General features: G+C 39.4%; 1 protein-coding gene across 1 annotated transcript in view; it reads left to right on the forward strand.

Moving 5' to 3' along the window:
* Window positions 1–15853, forward strand: part of REC114 (REC114 meiotic recombination protein) — a 97197-nt gene that overhangs the window by 69763 nt on the left and 11581 nt on the right. Inside the window, exon 3 of the mRNA XM_036734946.1 lies at window positions 8589–8672. Coding sequence (XP_036590841.1) covers window positions 8589–8672 — 84 coding nt within the window. The remainder of the gene's footprint in view (window positions 1–8588; window positions 8673–15853) is intronic.

Consider the following 15853-nt stretch of genomic DNA (forward strand, 5'->3'; position numbering starts at 1 on the left):
AATAGCTGCTGTTATTTTACGTCTGTCTGTCTTATCTAAGTGACCATGTTGTTTCTTTCATTGCCTTTAGACATTTCTTCTTGGTTTTTCACTTTGGCCTTGTTTCAGATATTTATGAAAATAGGGGACAGTTAGATAATTAAGAATAGGGATATGAGATGAGTGTGGAATAATGGTTATAGGGCTGCCCTTGGAGACAGGAAGGCCTGGATTCAAGTCATCCTTCTAACACAAACTAGCTTTGTGCCTCTAGGCAAGTCAATTACTTAGTACTCTAGGCTTCTCTCTAAGAGTTTGTAATAGACAAGTTATTGATCACCTTCAGTGGGGGGAGTTTCCACATTTGCAGTTCTGGACATGGAGAAAGAAAATCACAGTTCTGAACCTCCAAGATCTCAATTCCCCTCTCCCCCCAAATCAAGGTAAGGGATATGGAAGACTGCAACTGAAATCCACAGACAACTCTCATAATCCACAGATAACTCTCATAATAGGAAGAAATTGAAATTAGAATAACATTTATCTTCCCCTTTACTGCTTACTTCTTGAAAAAAAAAACTCAATGTTCCTAATTCCCTTACACCTAATCTTTTTTTAGCCTCTTGGAATTAGGCTTACACCTTTACCACTCTATTGAAACTTCTTTTTCAAAGGTCACCAGTTACCTCCTAATGACTAAATCTAGTGTCTTGTTTTTTTAACACTGCAATTTTTAACACTTTTGGTCTGTCCCTACTCCTGATATTGTCCTTTGGCTTCAGGGATACCACTGTCTCCTAGTTATTCTTCTGCTTACTTGTTTAAGTCTGTCTTTCACTGGCTTCTCATTCACATCCTGGAATTCCCATTCCATAGAAAACAAACTCTTCTTACCCATTTCCTCTTTGTCTCACATTCTTTCCATTTCTTAGCCCTGGTCACAGCCTGGTTCCTCTCTGATGATGTTGCATCCCCATCTATCTTCTCTAGCACTGGCTATAATTTCTCTCACATGCCCCTATCCTTATCACACTAGTAGAGAGAGTTGGAATATTCCTTTCTCCACATTGGAACTTTCTGAATCTCTCTTTGTCTCCATTATTCCTGTTTTTGAAATCCATACAATGAAAATTTATCACTTAATCAAAATCACAGTAGCTATAGCATAACTATTCTCTCTTCTTCTGGAGGGAGTTCAGCATTTGGATCATCATCTTCCTCTCCTCCCATGGCTCCCCTGGAGCGCAGCAATTTGGGGCTGGCTATATTGATGCCAAACTTATGTAGATACCTGTTGATAGAACTCCAGAGCTCAGTAGGTCCGCTGGCCTCAGCCGCCACAGTAACTGGGATCATAAGCCTCATCACATGCCTGATGACAGTAAGTTTTCCCTCACTGGAGTCTTCAAGTAGAAACTGGATGACCATTTGTCAGAGATGTTGCAGATGGGATTTCTGCTTCCATAGGTTCAACAAGATGATCTCTAAGGTCCCTTTCAGCTCTGAGATTCTCTACATCTAGTTTTGTTTTTTGTTTGCATCCAAACCGGCAGGTGGTCAAACTTGTGAGATATCTGGGATTGCAGAGGGGATAGCCCAGTGGTATAGCTGGAAAGTTCCTAATCCTTTGTGACCTATCTGCTGCATAGCTGCCTCCTCCTCTTAGACAGTCTTTCCTCTTTGGGTTTTTGTGACTTTACTATGCTGTAGTTTGCTTTCTGTCTGTCCTCCCACACCTTCACAGTGTCCTTTGTTGTCTCTTCATCCACATCACATGCCTTAATTGTAGGTATTCCCCGAAACTCTCTCTTGAGTCCTCTTCTTCTCTTCCTGTGTACTCCAGCACTTCCCATGGGTTTAACCATCATTTCTGTGCATATTACTGCCCTAGACATTCTCCTAAGCTTTAGTCATATATCACTTATTGCCAATTATATATTTCAAACTGGATGTCATGGAGAAATCTTAAACTTAAAATCAAAAAATGAACTCATTATCCTAAACCCATAATATCTTAAAACCTTAAAACCTAAATTCTCCCGGGACTTCTGGGTCATGTGAGCAACAAACTGGAGGATATACTTTCTTGCCAACACCCACAACCTCTCAAACCTCTCCAAAACAGAAATTATGCATCAAAGATAAAGCAGCTTCAGCTTTCTCTGAGGTCTGGAACAGCCAAAATCCAGAAGGATGTTAAAAAAACAAACAACTTGAACTGATGCTCACTGATCCTGAGCACATTTAGCACTCTTCCACCTTCCATGCTAACAGCAGTGAGTCTGCAGAGGCTTACAATAAAACCTTGGTCACCCCTCCCTCTTTCCAGTGCCTGTGGAGACTCCAATTCCAAGCCAGTACAGCTAGTATGGCCAGACAACCCTGTAACACCAGTGCAGCAGCTTCCTAAATTGCTGGTGCTGGGCCAGACAACTGAGAAACCGAGGGAACATGATAGGTCACCAAGACAGGACACCATGTGTGTGCACGGGGAAGGGGGCAGGGCACAGGAGAGGGACTGATGAGAGGAAGAGCTCAGCATCCAGCTGGGGCCAGTTCTGTCCACCCAAAAGTCACTTGGAGCAGAGACCTAGACTGGTGAACTGTGAATTGCCTGGTCTGAGAGGAGGCTGAAATGCTTTGAGATCCAACCCCTAAGGAAACCACCATTATTAGAGGGGAAGGAGTCAGTCAGAAAAAGAATGAAATTACCAAAGATCACAGGAAGAAGAAAACCCAAATATCTTGAACATAAAGCAGAATAAGTCAAAAGGGAAAATATTAACAACAGAAGGAAATGATGCCCCTTTTAAATGTAGTAAATAAATAAGTAAAGGCATCTGTGAATTACTGCAAAACAAAACAACCCAACACTTAAAGAGTCAGGACCCTGTGGAACTTGAGGAGACCATAGAACACACTGTATCTGAGTGGTTTATAGAGAAATGAGAAGTATAGAGTGGAATTCATGGTTGCACAGCAAAAATATTGGGCAGAATAGAAAAACTAGAATATACAATGGCAAGTCTCTCCAAAAAAAATAAATAAAGCAATGTGCTTACCCCAGAAATACTGAAGTGGAGAGAAGGAAAAATCAATAACATTAAAAAATTATGCTCACTATATAAGTAAAACATACTCATCTTGAAGACAGGATGCATAGAGACAACCTAAGGATGATAGGTCACCCAAAAGAACGTGATAGAACAAAAACCCTCAACACCAAAATGCAGGAAATAATGGAAGAGAACTGTCCAGAACTTCTGAACATGAAAAATGAAATACCAATTGAAAGATTTCATAGATCATCTTGCCAGAAACAAACAAAACCCCAAGGCTGCAAACTCCAAGACACATAGTGGTTATATTCAGCATTCTATTTAGGAACATCAAGTTCTGCAAGTTATCAGGAGAAAGACCTTCAAATTAAAAAAAAAAAGGAAATTTGAATAATTCAATACTCTTCTGTACCAACCAGAAAATGTAGAAGGGAATGGAGTAATGTATAGATAGTTGTCACTTTACATAAGTTCTAATTACACAAATTCAACTTTACATAAAGGCTTCTGAAAGAAATGTGCATTCCAAAAAAACACCTATATTAACTTTACTGTACAGCACTGTGCTCACTCTCCACTCCTACCCCTCAGCTTGGTGCTCCATGGCCCAGGGTGATCTCTCATGCTTAACCATATGAAAAAAGATGGACATTCAGTAACAAAGAGGCATTGGAAAATTTTTAGAAAGAAAACTAGAAGTAGAGAGATTATTTGCGCCAAAATCAGAAATACAGGAGGAGTAAGTAAATGCAGCCTACGAGGACAGCAGCAGCAAAAGAGTGACAGCAGCAAGACTAGTAAGAGACTCCTTTCTATGTGTACAAGGAGAACATGTGAAAGCAGAAATCTGGTGGAAGTAACAGTGAAGTGGCAGGCCTGAGGAAAAGAACCTTTCAATATTCTGCCTCCAGGTGTATCAGTGAGTTTTTTTTCAGTTTGTTTTTGTGAGACTACATTACAACATGTTGTTTGTTCTTTGTTCTCAAAGAGGACCATGACATCAGGGAGGTGATGCCATGACATGCAGGTGAATTGGATATAAGTGAGGGCGGGCTGTGCAAAAGTGACCAGCCTCACTTTCACCTCTGGAGCCATCTGGGTCCAATGGAAAGATAATAGATCAGGATGACTGGAGATGGCCTTGGATGCTGTGCTGTCTTTAACAGATCTCAGTTTGACTGAGGCAGAGCCCATTCATTCAGTGTTTAAAGCTAGGTAAGAAATGAGGCAGAGAATGGCCTCTTTTACCTAGTCAAAAAAAATCAATCTAGGAAGGGAAGACCCCTCAGGGTTTCTGGATAAAACAGAAAAAAAAATGCTATTTACATTCAGTCTGAGCTAATTGGGGGCCCAAACAATGACCAAATAGGGCCTGGGACTTATTTTTGGTCAATCAATGAGAGCCAGAGTGAGTTGGGTTTAAGGAATGGTGCTTAAGAAAAAAAATCTAGCCCTACTTAAATCTCAAGATATCTTGTGAGGTTTCAAGTGATCAAAATTTGTATTCCTTAGGGTTAGGGCACCTGCAGGTAAGGGTATGTTACCCTATGTGGGTGAAGGGGAGGAGAAGGGAGGGCAAAGAAAAAAAGAAGGAAGGAGTTGTCACATTACAAAATGAGAGGGTGTATGAATGGGGAGAGAGAAGCAGGGGAACAGAGAGGAATGGTGATTTGATGAGGTCAGATGAAGGGCTACCAGTGAGAGGAAGGTGACCTCTGTGGTCCCAGAAAGAGAACAGTCTGCAGGGAGTGGGTGAAAAGAGGGGGAAGGAAAGAAGCTTTGCTTCAGTGATGGGAGGGAGTTCCACCAATGAAAACTCTTATGGGTGAAGACAGATGGTCTGTGAAGGGTGATGGGGACTTTTTGTTAAGTGTGATCTGGGGGATTTGATGCTTGAAAAGTCCACTCCTACCTTGGAGAGGGAGTTGGATTTCCTAGGGGCAACTGGAATCTGGGGGAATGGGAGGGCATGGATTCAGGGAAGAGATCATGAGGCAAATGTGGAACAAAAGATAACCAGGAGAGAGTATAGATCAGTGGTGGGCTGCATAATTAGGGACATTGGAAGGGGTGAGACCATAAGGCAGTGTCTTCTTGGACATCTGCAGTAATTGACATTGTTTTGAGAGTGAGGCACAGTGGGAAAAGGGAATCCATGGAACAAACTCTGCAAGGTAGTGGCAGAAATGGCCTAGTGGGGAAAACCTAGAATGGATGCTTTGGAAACTGTGATTGCTGGAGGAATACACTGAATAAAGGGAGATCAGATAATTATAGAGGTCATGAATCAGAGAATACAAGTCTAGAGTAGACAGAGGGTTGATAATGAAGAGAGCAGAGAATCCTTTTTGGAAAGGCGAAAGGGTGGAGAGGCGGGGGAATCTAAATATAACCAGATAAAAGTGAGAGAAATAAGCAAAACCCCAAGAGGAAAAGGATAACAAACAAGAAAAGGGAATAAGGGGTGAGAGGGAAGATAGCTAGTGGGAATAGGGTCACTTTAAAAAAGATTAAGGTAAAGTAACTGAAGAAACAGTACTGTGTTTACAGCAGAAGAGGAGGAAAATCATAATTTTAAAAAACCTAATATTACAGGCAGATGGAAAAAATATAAATCTGACTCTCATAACTTTAAATGTAAATGGATCCAATCCAGTAAAACAAAAACAAGTGATGGATTGGTAAGGGGAAAATATCCTACAATTTGTTGCTTATAAGAAACACATTTAAGAAACGAAGACATACACAAAATAAAACCAAGGGATAGGAAAAAAAATTTACTATGCTTCAAGTGAGTAAAAAAAACCCCAGGAGTTGCAATCATGCTGAGAAAACAAAAACATTCAAAAAATAAAAGGGATAAACAAGCTAACTACATTATGCTGAAAGGCACCATAGACAACAAACCAGTGTAGTGATAAACTTATATGATCCAAATGCCTTAGCATCCAAATTCACAAAAGAAACATTAGACGTAGACAAGAAACAGAAGACATCTTGCCATTTCTGTCTTCCTAACATCTCTTGAATCTGACCCTTCCCTCTACTCACACAGCTGCCACCTTTGTTCAGGCCCCATCACCTCACACCTTGATTATTGAACTAGCCTCCTCCTTGGTCTCCTTCTCTGACATTTCTCACAACTCCAATCAGTCCTACTTACTGTCGCCAAAGTCATTTCCTTGACTCCCCTCTCCAACCCGCTCCAGTGACTTACCCGTTATCTCTAGAATAAAATGTAAACTCCTAAGTTGAGCTTTTAAAGCCCTGTATGTTCTGACCTCAGCCCACCTTTCTAACTTCATTAGATCATCTCTTTCCTATCTTCTGTGCTCCAGCCACACTGGCCTTTTCTCTAAGCTTCTCCTATCTGTGCCTTTGTACCATCCATACCACACACCCAGAATATACTCCTTTCTTGCCTCTGTGCCCCTCTCCACTTTTCAGGACGCAGCTCACCTACCGCCTTCTAGACCAGGGCTTGGGGAACCTGCGGCTTTGAGGCCACATGTGGCCCTCTGGGTCCTCAAGTACGGCCCTTTCACTGAATCCAAACTTCACAGAACAAATCCCCTAAAAGAAAGCTTTCATGATCCTACCCCAGCCCCCAACTGCTTCCCTCCTGAATAGCCTTATATACAACTACATTATGAGTATAAATACATGCATATGTATGTATATATGCATGTATTTGTTATCTTTATATTTATGCTGTATGTACTTTTATATATAACTATCTCGTCCTTTTGAATGTAAGCTTATTTTATATAAGGATTGCTTCCTTCTTTGTGCTTGAATCCCCAGTGTTTGGCACATAGTAGGGGCTTAATACTTTGTTGATTGATTGACAAAAGAATCTTGGGCTAGATAGATCACAATTCTAACCCGTTACAGGAACTCCTCTATTTCAGTAGATTTGATCTGACTGAACACATAGCCAAAGGGACCAGTTTAAGTGATATCTATTTCTGCCTCCTACTGTGATAAAGGAGACCTTACTAAGAAAAAAATTTACCAAAAATTAGGAAGAGAAGCAAAACTTACCTATGAATTTGTAAACCACTTGCCAGCTAATTAGCTTCAAATTAACTTCATATTTTCAGATGATTTTTATCAGTTTCCATTAACTTACTAGATAGCGGTGAGGTATTTTCCCTCCAGACACATGGTCTAACACTGCCCCTATGGAATTTTCATGGAATTTTGCAGGTATTTTCTTGCCCCAATGAATTTTCTCCTGTGAATGTGCAAGATATGTCACAGTTGTTTTGAACTACAAATAACCTAATCTAGGTGCTTCCTTTTGTTTTACTACACTGATGAGGAGATTTTGAAAATAACCTGTAGTAAGTGCTCACAAAGGTTTTTGCCCCTTTTAAATTTTTAGCCACGATGTTGATTGATAAAATGCATGTTTTTTAAAATTGGCATTTTGTAGTTAAAACAACATTATACTCCTGGGTTGTTAGGTTAAAGGAAGAATTCTTTCAAGTGAAAGAAGATAAATTTTCTCCGGTTTTTCCCCCTTTCTTTTGGTATGACATTCATTTTCTTTTCTAACAGTAGTTAGGGGGAATCTCTTAATTCCCCCAGGAGGGTACTGTGGCCATGGTGGAATATCATGATGAGGTGGAAAGCCAATTTACATGCAGTATTTGTACACTGTCAGCTTATCAGATCCCTGGATTAGTTCTACCATATGCTAAATGGGTTTTGCCTTAATGTACTGCTTATCTAAAGAGATCCAATGACAACATAATTGGAACCTAAGAGCAAGCATAATCATTACATACACTGTTCTGTTTACTTTATTAATAAGCTGAAGAAAAAGTTTATTGCAACCTTTTGATGATTCAACTATCTCTCTCAAGGTTTGTATGCCCTCTGCTGCCCCCTTGGTTTATTTCATTTGTTTTTTTCCCAAAAATGCCAGGATGGGTGCTGAAGAATTCTGTGTGTCAAAAAGAAAATTACTTCCACTTTATTCTGCATAGAATCCTAGCATGCTCCTGGAAAGAGGGCTCACTGTATATTCATTGTTTTGGAAAGTAGCTGCACCCTGGTACTACATAAGTAAAGTATTTAAACTACTTTTATTTTTTATAGGTATAAAGTGGGATTCTGACAAACAAGAGATTTAGTGGAGTCCATGTTTTACATTAGGTTGTTCATTGATGACTGTAAAGTAAAAATGACAATTAACTTTGCTATTTTAAAATGGAATGTTATTGATTCTTTGGAAATGTGAAATAAATTAAGAAATGAATCAAAGAAGTATTTTGATCCTATAGGAAGAATTCTAGGACATTAAGGTTCATACAAACATATGTATATGTACATACACATACATGTGTATGCATTCATATTATGTATATACATGTACATGTGTGTGTGTCTTTAATAACATTGAGTAATTTTTACTATTGCATCATGAACAAATAAATAAATCCTACCCAGGAGGGCAGTGCCTGAGAAACAGCTCCCTTCATAAGACCTTCCTAGTTTTTTAGTTAATTTTGTCTAATTCTGTTTTGCTTTGTTTTGTTCCAGGAAGGATTTTCACTCATTGACAGCAAGAAGTGGCTGAAGATTGTAAGGCGGGTGGATTGTTTACTGTTTGGATCGACAATAAAGGCAAGTGTCTTGCAGGTAGTGCCAACAAGTGTGGCATGCCATTCTTTTCTGAATGGGTAGATTTTTTCCTTGTCATTTGTGAAATGTTGCCTCATAAATCTCTACATTTAATTTAGTTATTAGGATGTTTTAATCTTCATTCCATGGTTCACAAAACATCATGAAATAAGGAAATAAATGAAGGCATGCGTCCAGTTAGCATTGGGGACACTGCTTCCCTTTTAAAGTTAAGGCCTATAAAGGGCCTAAGTGTCTTTCTATTGACTTTCTTCAGGTCTTCCCTTGTCCTCTCATGCAAAAATACCAATGAGAGGAGTTGTTTCATTTTTGCTATTTGCTTAGTTTTTTCTTGCTATTGTATGCTAAAATGTATGCATAAAATGTATGTAGATGTATTTCATTTAGTTTTCTCTTATATATTTTTTTATTTTCTCTTTCACATTTTAAAAAAATTCCCTAGAGCACCGGCCCTGGAGTCAGGAGGACCTGAGTTTAAATTTGGCCTCAGACACTTGCTACATGTACTAGCTATGTGACCTTGGGCAAGTCACTTAACCCCAATTGCCCTGCCCCCCCCCAAAAAAATTCCCTTACCTGCTTCCCAGCTGTGCTAAATGTTACATATGGTTCTCAGCAAAGAATCATGCTGGTTAATCACTAGGATTGTGTACTTGAGGAAAGATCTGTAGAAAACAGTCTGTTAACTAACATTCAGTGAATAATATTTCAGCTGAAGTGAAAAGACACTAATTTTTAATAGAATCTTAAAATTGGAAGGGATCTGATTGAAAGTCACCTAACCAAGTAAAGCAGAGAACTGCGGGAAAATTATTTACAGCATATCTTCCAGATTTTTCTGAAAAACCATTCCCTTCCTCATTTCTTATAGCACAACAGTGTGCCCTCACAACCACATACTATAACCTGTCTAGTCTTTCCCCAGTTGATGGCCATCCCGTCAGTTTCTAGTTCTTTGCTGCCACAAAAAAAAGAGTTTCTGTAAATATGTTTGTATGTATGGGTCCTTTTCCTCTTCTTTGATCTCTTTGGGATGTGGACTTAGTTGTGGTATTACTAGATCAAAAGGTATGCACAATTTTATAGCCCTTTGGGCATAGTTCCAAATGGTTCTACAGAATGGTTGAATCAGTTCACAGCTCCACCAGCAGTGCATTGGTGTTCCAGTTTTCCTACATCCTCTCCAAGCATTTGTCATTTTCTTTTTCTGTCATCTTAGCCTGTTCAGTTGGTACCTCAGAGTTCTTAAATTTGCATTTCTCTTATCAGTAGAGATTTATAGCATTTTTCATATGACTATAGATAGCTTTGATTACTTCATTTGAAAACTGCCTGTTCATATCTTTTGACCATTTATCAGTTGGGGAAATGACTCTTATTTTTATAAATTTGGGTCACTTCCTTATATTTTCGAGAAATGAGTGTTCATTAGAGAATTTTGCTGTAAAAATTTTTCTTCCAGTTTTCTACTTTCTTGGGTAAGATGACTTTCAATTAGATCTCTTCCAGTTTTAAGATTCTATTAAAAATTAGTGTCTTTCATTTGAGCTGAAATATATCTACTGAATGAAATGTTAACAGACTTTTCCGCACATCTTTCCTAAAGTACACAGTCCTAATGATAGTCTTTACCCTTGAGGAGCTTACAATCTAATAAAGGAATATAACACACAAAAAGAAAGTGAAAGGGGGGAGGGCACCCCTGAGGGTACCCAGCACGTGGCATGATATTTGGTGGAATTACAAACAAGCAGAGCAGCAGATAGAAAAGTTAGCTGGAAAGTTCTGAGCCGTCTATAAAGGAAGGCCTTGGAGGAGGGGATGGTTCTGCCTTCTAGCCCTCCTGTCAGGGGGCAGAGAGGCCACTGAGGGTGCCCAGGTGTTGAGTGTCAAAGATGATATCACTTCCACAATGATGAGATTACTCGAAACGTTAGGTAGGGAGAGTCATCAGGCAGTTAAAAGTGCAGGTCTGGAGCTTGGGAGACACACATTGGGAAGGGAGATACAGCTTGAGGGTATCATCTACATGGAAGTCATGGTTAACGCTATGGCAGTGGACGGGGGAAGAGCACACAGAACAGAAATGAAGGGGGAGGGATCCGAACTTGTAGGGATAGGAGGAAGAAGAGCTGTTGAAGAGGAAGGACTGAGAGGTAAGTGGACAACTGAGGAAAGTGCAGTGTGCTGAAGGCCAAAGGAGTGGAGAGTCATGACAAGGGGGTGGTCAGTGAAGACCTTTGGGCACTTTCTGTAATATTTAAAGGAATATGTTTTTTTTTTCTAGATCTCTAGCACAGAGGCTTCACAAGGATTCTGGGTACTTGCTCCTCCTTACTCTGTAACCTAGCCATGTGGTTGTGTACCAAGGTTGTTACTAGGGAAGTCACTAGGCTCTCCATTTGTTATATTAGTTGGCTTGTCACACCTACCCCAGCTACTTCAGGTATAAGTCTCTTCTTGACTGTTGTCTAGGGTTTCCTCCAAAAAGGAGGGAAATTAATAAGAAAGGTACCTAATGTACAGACAAGAATTGAGTATGCAACAGATTCTTTATTTCCACACAGAAAATGGAATGCTTAGAACAAAAGAAGAATAGAACACATTTGCAAAATAATTAGAAGAGAATCTACTAATGTGTCACTACTAATACAGTCAGTTTGGATACTAATATTCAGGTCTTGTTGGGACATGAAACAATCTTTGCAAGGCTACAGACTAGCCATTTCATAATTTATCAACCTTTATCTTCTCTCTGGTGATCTTTATTTTTCCCTCAAAGCCTTTTCCCTGTTACTGTGGAAGGGCACCATCATCCTTCCAGTCACCTGTGCTCCCACCTAGGTGTCCTTCTTGACTCCTTATTCTTTTTCACCCCCCCCCCCATATCCAATCAGTTGCCAAGACCTAGCTTTGCACCATCTTTTACGTACACCCTCTTCTGTCCTCTGACAAGGCCACCACCTTGGTGTAGGCTCTTATCACGTTACACATGAGTATTGCTCTAACCTTCTGGTTATTCTCTCTGCCTCAAGACTCTTCACTCCAGTCTGTCCTCCATTAAGCTGTCACATTGATTTTCTTAAAGCACAGGTCTGACCATCTCACACATAATCCATTACACTTCATTCCCCATTCAATCAAGTCCAGTGGCTACCTATTACCTCCAGGATCAAATATAAAATCCTGTTTGGCATTTAAAGCCCTTAATAACCTGGCCTCCTCCTATCTTTCCAATCCTCTTATATGATACTATTCTCCTAATGACATTGGCCTCCCTGCTGTTCCTTCATGTCTCAACTCCCAGCATTTTCCCTGGATATCACCCGTAAATGGAATTCTCTTCATCATCTCTGCCTCCTGGCTTCCTTCACGTCTCCACTGACACATGGCTGGTGCTTGTTGACTCGGTGCCAACCCTGCCCATTGTACTGGCCCACTCCTGAAGCTGCTTAGATACTTACTTTTAGCCCCCTGTTCTAGGAGATTCTACAGATGCTCCTTTGCTGGTGGGAGATACAGCTGCTGTAAGCACAGACTTTCATGTTTTCACAAGGCCTCCTATCAAAGGAAGGCAGACACCAAAGAGAAGCGGCCCCATCCCAGATCCTAGCTTGTATAGGTAGGGCATGTGCTCACAGCTTCAGACCAGCTGTGAAGGGAATGGGGGAGGGGGATGACATTCCCTCCGCCATTCTCATATTTCAAAACCGGAAGGAAGATGGTGAGTTGGGGGTGGAGAGGAGTCATACATGGCTAGAAGCCCCCACCTCCTGCTTCTGCATGGTCACTAGGAATAGCATCTGAGCATGCTCCAGAAGGGAAGGGGGAGAAGGCTGCCAAAGGGTGACTGCTTCACTCCTTTCTTCATATGAATGCTTTTAATTTTCAGAAGCTCTGTTGCTGTTCATTTTCTGGGTAAGAAGCTCCCTGACTGCATTACTTCTGTTGCCTGTCTCTTACTTTAACAGACTCTTAAGTTCTTATCTTCTTATCTTATCTTAGTGCTGTCCTTTGACATCCTGTGATAGAAGTATTGTACGAATAGTAAATAATTCTGTTTTTTCTTAATGGACACGATTCATTTATTCAGTTGGTAACTTAAAGTTACTAAAACCTTGTATTGATATAATTAAAGCTATATTTGTTTCTGTGCTGAGACAGATCTGGTCATGTGTATGGAGTCCTGCTCAATTTTCAACTGTTCTTACTGCCTCTTCTTGCCTTTTTACTTCTAAAGACAAGGGAAATTTTGAAATCACTTCAGTTAAATCATTTTTTTAGCTTTGTCACTGGTGATTTCCATATTTGTGACATTTTCTGATTAGCAGAATTTGCTTCTTTTGTTAGTGGTCTTAACAGATTATAGAAGAAGCCTTTAAGGGTTTAGGTGATGAAATGTCAATCAGGTTTTTCTTTAGAACCTGTATTAATGTTTGTCCCCTCACTTCCATCACTGCTTTTGCATGGAGGCCAAATCTCACAGTATATGATACCCATACAATGTGACCAGATTTAATGAAGATGATGAATGTATAATAGTGAAAAAACTACCACTCATTGACACTCAGTGTCAATGCCAGCTCCAGTTCTTCCATCTATAAAATGAAGGGGTAGAACTAGATGGGCCCTTCTAGCTCTAAATTTATGATCCTATGAAAAAGAAATAAAATCCCAGGCAAAACCATAAATCCAAACTATTTACATTTTAGTAAAAGCAAAAAACCCATAACTTTAATGAAAACTTATTTGCTGTTTTCTGATCTTTTTCATCTGTTTACAAATTTTTGTTGCTATTTATCTTATATAGTTGGCAGTGTTTGTTTTTCTCTTTCTGCTTTCCTCACTACGCCTAATTTTTTTACAAGTCTTTCCATATTTCTTTGTTTTCTACACCTTTACCTTTTTATGGAGCAATAATATTCCATTACAGAGGAAAATACCTGAATAAATTATGGTACCAGTGAACTACACATAACAGTGTTTTATTTACTTGTTGTTTGTTGTTCAGTTGTTTTCAGTCATGTCTGACTCTTTGTGACCCCATTTGGGATTTTCGTGGCAAAATACTGGAGTGGTTTGCCATTTCCTTCTCAAGCTCATTTTACAGATGAGAAAACTGAGGCAAATAGGGTCAAGTGACTTGTCCAGGGTCACAAACTAGTAAGTGTCTTGAGGCCTGATTTGAACTCAGGAAGATGAGTCTTCCTGACTTCAGGCCTGGCACTCTATTCATTGAGCCATCTAATTACTTTCTGGCTTTCTGCTATTACAAATAAAGCTATGGTCAGGTTTGTACAGACATACTTTTTGATTTTCATCCCAAAGACATAGTTCTATAAGTAAAATCACTAGGTCAGAGCATATGGTTAGTTTTGATTGTAGGGAAGGGAATAAGCATTTTTAACGAACCTACAATGTACCAGGTACTGCGCTAAGCACCTTACAAATATGTTATTTGGTTCTCACAACAATCTTGTGAAGTAAGAGCTGTTGTTATCTCCATTTTACAGTTGTGGAAACTGAGGCAGACAGAGGTTAAGTGACTTGCTTAGGGTCACACAACTGGTAAGTGTCCGAGGCTGCATTTTACTCCAGGCCCAGCACTTCTATCTATCCACTGCCCCACATCTAGCTGCCTCATGAATGTACTGCCATCCCTTTTATTCCACTACTAATGGCTGTACTTAGGAATTTCATGTGGGGACAGGGTAGATGTCACTTTTCTCTTTTTTCACATTAGTCATGTTGTAAAGAAGACTTAGAACCAATGAGAGGAACCATGAAAAAGAAGAAACAAAATAGAGAGAGCAGATAGCATGATTTGATCCGCATTCAGATTCCATAGTTCTTTCTCTGGATGTGAACAGCATTTTCCACCATGAGTCTTTTGGAGGGAGTTATCTTAGATCCTTGCATTGCTGAGAAGAGGTAAGGGTATTAAAGTTAGTCATCACACAGTGTTGCTGTTACTATGTACAGTGTTCTCCTGGTTCTGCTCACTTCAGTCAGCATCAGTTCATGTAAGTCTTTCTATGTTTTTCTGAAGTCTGCTTGCTCATCATTTCTTACAGCACAACAGTATTCCAATACATTCATATACCACAACTTGTTCAGCCATTCCCCAGTTGGTGGACATCCCCTCAATTTCCAATTCTTGGCCACCACAAAAAGAGCTGCTATATTTTTGTACATGTGGGTACTTTTCCCACTTTTATGATACAGACTGAGAAATAGTATTTGTGGGTCAAAGGGTAAGTTTTATAGCCCTTTGGGCATAGTTCCAAATGGCTCTCCAGGATGGATGAATCAGTTCATAACTCCACCAACAATGCATTAGAGTGTTCCAATTTTCCCACATCTTCTCCAGCATTTATCATTTTCCTGTTTTGTCATGTTAGCCAATCTGACAGGAGAGATGTGGTACCCAAGAGTTGTTTTAATTTATATTTCTCTAATCAATACTGTTAAATTACTTTTTAAAATGGCAATGTGCTCTTCTGTCTAAGCAAATCACAGAAAATAAAAATCATGGATTGGGTGTGCATTTTTAAGCTTTTCATTTCCTGTAGAAAACAAGGAGGTTCTTTTGACTTTACATTTATGGTATTAAATTAAATCTTGTTAAGGTTTTCAACTTAACAATTCTTTCAGTTAACATTCTGGTAAATTTCCATTGTAATTCATGCCATCACAGAAGTGGTACACATCAATGATATCAGTGATAGAGATGTAACTCATTTTCAAGTTATTCCTTGTATATCTTGTTTTATCTTGGGTCTACACATCTTGAAATAGTGTTTCTGGCTTGAGATGATAGAAATTGGAGAGCCACATCACAAATCACTTTTTAAAAAATTTCACATACATAGTAGAGAGACTTGGGAAATATGACATCCTACACTGTCATTTTTAGTCACCTCTCTCTATACAATTCCAAGCTGTCAAAACTGATTAAAAAGTACATTTAGATTGATAAGTACTGTTCTACAGTGGCTTGCTATTGGCCTAGGATTTCACCTTCATTGTAAAAATAATTATGGCCCCTTCATTTTCAAATTTCCTATGAACTAAAATGAAATTTTTAAAAATATGGTTGTGTCTCAAAGAATGTATGAAATGTTGCAGAATCATAATAGGCATGGCTAACATGAAGGGATTTC

This window comes from Trichosurus vulpecula, chromosome 8 (assembly GCF_011100635.1).
Source record: "Trichosurus vulpecula isolate mTriVul1 chromosome 8, mTriVul1.pri, whole genome shotgun sequence".
NCBI classification, from domain to species: Eukaryota; Metazoa; Chordata; class Mammalia; order Diprotodontia; family Phalangeridae; genus Trichosurus; species Trichosurus vulpecula.